At 40.3% G+C, this 6,361-nt stretch overlaps 1 protein-coding gene across 1 annotated transcript in view; it reads left to right on the forward strand.

The window, feature by feature from the left end:
• polr1a (RNA polymerase I subunit A) overlaps positions 1-6,361 on the forward strand; it is a 37,702-nt gene that overhangs the window by 24,031 nt on the left and 7,310 nt on the right. The window contains exons 25-32 of the mRNA XM_015023360.1: positions 973-1,096; positions 1,193-1,290; positions 1,389-1,588; positions 3,080-3,247; positions 3,338-3,473; positions 4,401-4,555; positions 4,648-4,774; positions 4,871-4,978. Of these exons, the coding sequence (XP_014878846.1) occupies positions 973-1,096; positions 1,193-1,290; positions 1,389-1,588; positions 3,080-3,247; positions 3,338-3,473; positions 4,401-4,555; positions 4,648-4,774; positions 4,871-4,978 (1,116 nt within the window). The remainder of the gene's footprint in view (positions 1-972; positions 1,097-1,192; positions 1,291-1,388; positions 1,589-3,079; positions 3,248-3,337; positions 3,474-4,400; positions 4,556-4,647; positions 4,775-4,870; positions 4,979-6,361) is intronic.

Below are 6,361 nucleotides of genomic sequence, written 5' to 3' on the forward strand. Positions count from 1 at the left end.
GCAACCTTGTCAAATTCAGTGCTTCCTTCCCCCTGGATGTCACTGGCCAAAGTGGTTGCTATAGTAACAGTGTAGCAGATGGGCCCCACGGTGATTCAGCATGGCCGTCCGGGGACAAATATTTGCTGCACACAGCTACTAAAGCAGCTGCTTATGGTTCAGTTCAAGTTTCTAACATGTTTAATGCGAGTGACTGTTTCTCCCACACCTTCCCTGATGCAGATAGGGCTACAGTCGGGGCGTTTTCACCGCGATGCTCCGTTTACTTACTTGGTGTCTTTGTTCCAGTGGTTCAGTTTCTGTTGATACAGAGAAAACACACATCACTACAAACCACAAGAAGATTCACTCTGCTTGTTGAAAGGAAGGAAGGAAATAAAAGAGAAGACGATCAAAAATTTGTTTCGTTTTGCCCCTTTTTTTTTTTTTTTCAAGAAGCATTCACATAAACGCAGAGTTAAAAACGAACCGTCCATCAACCACAGAACACACGGCGTCATTAAAAGTCAACTTTTATTCTGTTAAAGTGAGGATTATGTCACCGTTTCCCCTGCAACATTCTTCTTCTTTCTTCTACTAGCATAAATGCTTGTCTTACGAAAAAATTTTACAATTTCCACTCGGGAGCTTCGTTTCTTGTACAACTTGCACCAAATGTAAGAGCAAGTTTAGACCAACAAACTCCACAACTTTGAAAGAAACATACAAAAAATAGAGGATGAAGAAAAAGATGCAAAGAAGGAAAAGAAAGAATGAAGAAAAACAGAAAAATGATATAAAGAAAGATTTATTGATGGAATATCCAGAATCGGAGTAGCATATAAATGTTGTCATAACTTTAACTTTGGCTTCTTCTTTCTTATGACTGTAAAATATTTTCTCTGTTCTTTCTTCTTCTCCCGTTGCTATTATCACAGTTAAGCATAGAATCCTTTAAAACTTCCTTTGCCTGTGCTTCCTGTTCCTCCTCAGGTCATCAGGAAGTCACAGAACCTGGACAGCGTTCTGGCCCGTTTGGACCCTCACACTGCAGCCCGCCACTTCACAGCCATCCAGCGCTGGAAAGCAAAGAGAGAGCTGGCATGTCCCCGCAGAGGTATATACATTTAAAAAAAAAAAAACAAGCAAAAAAAAGTTTGTTTTTTACATTTTTTTTCCGTAAATTTTGATTTGACTGTGTTTTCCGTGCCAGGAGCCTTTCTACTGTTTTCCCAAAAGAAGCTAGCGAAACTACGAGAGGCCATGCCGTCAACAGAGCCGCTGCCCGCTCAAGACCCTGCAGTGCTGCAGGTAAAAGTCCGTTTTAGTTCGACTTCCTGCACATACTGCATCATCTTAACCCTTCTCTCTCTCTCTCTCTTCCTCTCTCTCTCTCTTTGTCTCGTCAGTTGGTGAAGGACTGGCACTCTCTGGACGAAGCCGGCAGAGCCAAATACGCCAGGCGGTCGTCCCGCTGCCCCGAGCCGACCCTGGGCCTGTTCAGGCCCGACGTCTGCTTCGGGTCGGTGTCGGAAAACTTCCATGACATCACCGAGAAATACCTGCAGAACAGAGGCAACGCCACAGAAGATGACATGGAGACACAGAGGTACTGAAAAAAACAAAAAACACAAGTCTTCCTAGAGGATGATTGAACCTCTCATCATTTTGCTTCCACTAGTCTGAGCGCTGCTAAAAAGATAAAAATAAAGTCTGGTTGAACTGTGTGGTCAGCTCTGTCACCATCTGAGGCAAGTAATCAATCTTAGTTCTTCTTCTAGCTTCCTGCTTTATGGTAAGTGGTGACAAAGTGAGGCAAAAATATGTCAAGTTTCCATATCGCTGAAAATGTCTTTAAGTCCCACCTTGTTTTCGCGTTGGCTGTTGCAGATAGTGAAGCAGTCTTTACCACAACGTTTAACTCTTCAAATTGCTTTAAATTTTCAGCATTTTTCTGATTTTTTTCTTGATTTTTTCTTTTGAGCTGTATGACATTGCTGCCTTACACCAGGGGTGGGAATCTTTTTTTTACCATTTCATAATTTGATTCAAAATCAATTTTCAACTCATAACTCTGATTTCTGCCTTAATCTATCAGTGTGCAAAGAATCCTCACGGTCTACTCCTGTCTGCCTCTGCAAGGCAGAATGACAAATGGAAATATTAAAATCGTTTTTTTTTTCATGTTTATAAAGTTTTAAATATTAATCCTTGATTAAATGGAAGCACTCCCTCCCTGTTTCCGTTCCTGTTTCGCTTTAGTGAAGCGTCACGTTTCTGCAGACAGGCTCCTCCAGGGACAATGACGTTGCAAGTTCCAGTTATCAGATGGAGATTTTAGCCATCTGATAATTTTTGTGGCTGGGATGTTGCTCTGGGTTACAAAATGCAGGCTGACAAATAACAGAATAAACAAAAAAAACATTTAAAATCAGTTCTTGGGACATTTTAAATTCATTTTGGGTAAATTTTGATTAATTTTTGGGTCATTTAAAGTCAGTTCTTTTTAATTGGTTTAAGGAATATTTTTAGCCAATTTTGGACCATTTTTAATCAGTATTTGGGACATTGTTAATGAGTTTTGGGAACATTATAATACATTTTTGGGACTTTTTTTGTCGTTGAAATTTTTACTGATGTTCCACTTATGAACAGAATAAATACAAACAAATGTAAATATAAACCTATCTGGTTGGCACAGAGTAAATTACATTACTTTCAGTACATTGTACATATAACAGTAACAGTATGGCACTGGTATACAATTTAGGTGCATAGTTTTTGGGACTTTTTTGTCTTTTTTTTATTTTTCGGGATTCTGAAGAGACATTTCAAAAAGATTTGGGGGCATTTTTATCTAATTTTGGGTAAAAATGCCCAAAATGACCAATTACAATGATTTTTGGACATTTTAATCCAGTTTTTAGGACATTTTGAATGGTTAGTAAATGAGAATTATGTTATCGACTTTTGTTTTTCTTTTTGCCACACCCTCCCACTCTGTTCTGAATTAGATTCCTGTTTGATTGTTTCTCCTCTGCTCAGCAGAGCGTGTCCTGTAAAAAGCAGCTGAGTGACATACAGTGATGAATGATTACAGGCTGCGGCAGCTGCTCCACTATAAGTGGCAGCGCTCCCTGTGTGACCCAGGGGAAGCTGTGGGCCTGCTGGCAGCTCAGTCCATAGGTGAGCCCTCCACCCAGATGACCCTCAACACCTTCCACTTCGCGGGCAGAGGAGAGATGAACGTCACTCTGGGAATCCCTCGGTAACAACCCCTCACGCTCACAACACTGGTGTCCATCGTTATCGTTGACATCTCATTTTAACGTGTGCCAACACATGTCCAACCTTCCAGACTGAGGGAGATCCTAATGGTGGCCAGTTCCAACATTAAAACCCCCATGATGAGCGTCCCGGTGCTGAACAACAAGAAGGCCTTGAAGAGGGCCAAAACGCTGCGAAAGCGGCTCAGCAGAGTCTGCCTGGCTGAGGTCTGAGGGCGTCACAGTTCTGTTTCCTTATCAGTTTCTTTTCCTCTGTTACATGGTGCTTTACTCATCTCCTCTGCTGAGGTCTCTTTCGGAGCTTAGCTGTTCCTCCTTCATCAAAGCCCAGTCTTAATGCAGCAGACCGTCGCTTTTCGGCTCAGAACATGAGTTCAGTTTAGCTTGAGGTTATACTTAGGAATGGCTAAAAGTACCAGGTAGTATAGTGTAAAATCAACTTTTTTTTAGCATTACATCATGTTATAATACTGTTTCCTCATCAAAAGCATACTTGGAGTGTTGCCTTGATTCTTTCATGCATGCTTCAGAAATTCTTCAATCTCCATGGCAACCATTCAGCTGTGCTAAAACACCTGGGTGAACCTAGCCCCACCTTTGAGGACGAAGCTCCTCTCAGAGCTGCGGTTTCCAAGCTACCGAGTTTCTGCCTCACAGAGCAGCCCTCCCCTGCCACTCTCCCACTCAGCTCCTTCAGACTAGCCAGCAGCAATTAGCAAACACCTGGTGGAACTGCTGAGCTCATTTTATCAGCTAATTCTCAGTGACACGCTGGTAAAAACGTCTACAGGGTTAATGGAGGAACCATGTTGTGATGACTTCTTGAAGATGGAGTTTCAGAAAGAGTTGTTAAAGAGACAGAAGCCCAATTTCAAGGTGTTAAATTAAAAAGTCTGATTTTTAAGTCATGTTTGATATATACAGCATTTTTATAATTACAAAACTGCACTGTATAACTGGAAAATACACAATAATGTTTCTTTTATTTATCAAAGTTACAGATAAATTAAGTTCTTAAGATGAATAAAAATCAATAGAATGTTGTGATATGTTCCATAATATAAACGTGCGTGTGTGTGTGTGTGTGTGTGTGTGTGTGTGTGTGTGTGTGTGTGTGTGTGTGTGTGTGTGTAGGTGCTGCAGAAGGTGGATGTTGTCGAGACGCTTCGGATCGAAACTTATCAAAGACTGCAATTGTTTAAAGTCACCTTTCACTTCCTGCCTCCCGAGCGTTACCGTGACGACAAGCTTTTAACTCCCCATCAGATCCTCCGCTACATGGAGACAAGGTGTGTGTTTGCATGTCAGGAAACAGTCAGAGACAACCTGTTGTTTGTCTTTAACCCCACCTGCTCTCATCCACCTCTTCATCTATTTTCAGGTTTTTCCGTCTCCTCCTGGAAGCCATTAAAAAGCGCACAGCCAAGCTTGCCTCCATCGCCGTGGAGACGAGGAAGGCCACCCCTGGAGATAAAAACATGGACGAGGACGGGACCGCGGGGGCCCAGGTTTTAATTTAGTTTTGTCTTAGTATTTTGTCAGTGTTCTCCATCAGCCGCAGTCGCACTCGAGCTTTTATTTTCGTTCACGTTGACGTTCCGCAGGACGGAGGTGGAGAAGAGGAGGAGGAAGGAGAGGTGGTTGATGACCAGGGGGATGAAGGAGACGCCGACGCGTCAGATGCCAAGAGGAAAAGCAAGCAGGCGGAGGAGGTAGGGCTGAGGCTGCGTCCATTGTGAAACGTAATACCACAAATTACTTTTATCATTTTCTCCTGGTCGCCAACACGAGTTTCATCTTGGTTGGAATGAAATGTACTCCCAGAAACTCCCGTCCAATCAGCATACAAGCAGTACAAGCAGTGTTTTTAGTCTAGTTTCTTGTGCAAATATCTTAGTGCACTTTAAATAGGACAAAACTAACTTACAAGTAGCTTTTCAGCAAGATATAGCAGCTTGTTTTGAGTCATTGTTTCCTTAATATTGATGAGAAATCACTACTTCCAAAGGTAGATTATTTCACTTTTAAAATATCTTGTTAAATAATCTGCCAATGCAACAAGAACCTTTTCATCAATATTAAGGAATTATTGACTTAAAACAAACTCTTATTTCTTGTTAGTCTTGTCTTATTTCAAGTGTACTGAGATATTTGCTGTAGAAACTAGAACAAAAACACTTAAAGTGGTTTTACTCCAAAAACAAAAAACCTTACTGATGAACAATGTAGCTGTAGAATCATGGAGGGACTTTGGTTGCAACAGTTACTGGCACCTGCAATAAAGATATAAAAGAAGAAAACATATGGAGACTCAGAAACGCCAACATTGACCTTTGGAAACAATTTTTATGCTTCTGCTCACTTTTTTTGAGTTCTCGTCGAGGCTCATCAGTCACCTCTCTAGTTGTTTGAAACATTTTGATTATTGCTCTCACTGTAGATATGAGCAGGTTTAGGTGAGCTGTTTTCTTTAGCTCACCTAAAGAGCTAGCTTATACAATGGAGCATTCTGTTGTCTTCCTCATTTTTTAAAAGTATCTAAAAGGAAAGTGCCTCTGCACCAGGTCGTGGATTGTTAATTCAAAGTTATTTGACACTTGAAGTAGAAATTTTAATATGACTCAGTTAGCTAATGTCAGTGATAATGAAACTGAATGAAACTAAAGATTTTTGGTAAAAAGCTGCATTTTTTCTTCTTCTTTTGTTTTTTGCTACTTGAAATGGTCTCTAGACCGTCCAATTTGGTCTGGTTTGTTTGCTAAAAATCCAAACTATTGGGAGAATTTACAGAAAATAAAGTACTGGACCAGGAATTGCGCCTTGGAGAACCCCACTATTATGGTTGTTTTTTTTTAATTATTCTTAAAAGACATAGAAGTAATTGTACTTTTTAATTTTCCTTTCTCATGTATTTAGAATTAAATGTCTTAATTGAAAGTAAATCAGAACCAAAGTGAAATTCCTTGTGTGCACAAACGTGGCAATAAATCCAGTTCTTGTAAAAAAAAAAAAAAAAAAAAAAAAAAAAAAAAAATTCCCCCAATAAAAAAAAAAAAAAAAAAAACGGGAAAAGGGGTGTTAGGTAAAAAAAAAAT

This window comes from Poecilia latipinna, unplaced genomic scaffold (genome assembly GCF_001443285.1).
Source record: "Poecilia latipinna isolate Pla-1442-1.1 unplaced genomic scaffold, P_latipinna-1.0 Scaffold3286, whole genome shotgun sequence".
Taxonomy (NCBI): Eukaryota; Metazoa; Chordata; class Actinopteri; order Cyprinodontiformes; family Poeciliidae; genus Poecilia; species Poecilia latipinna.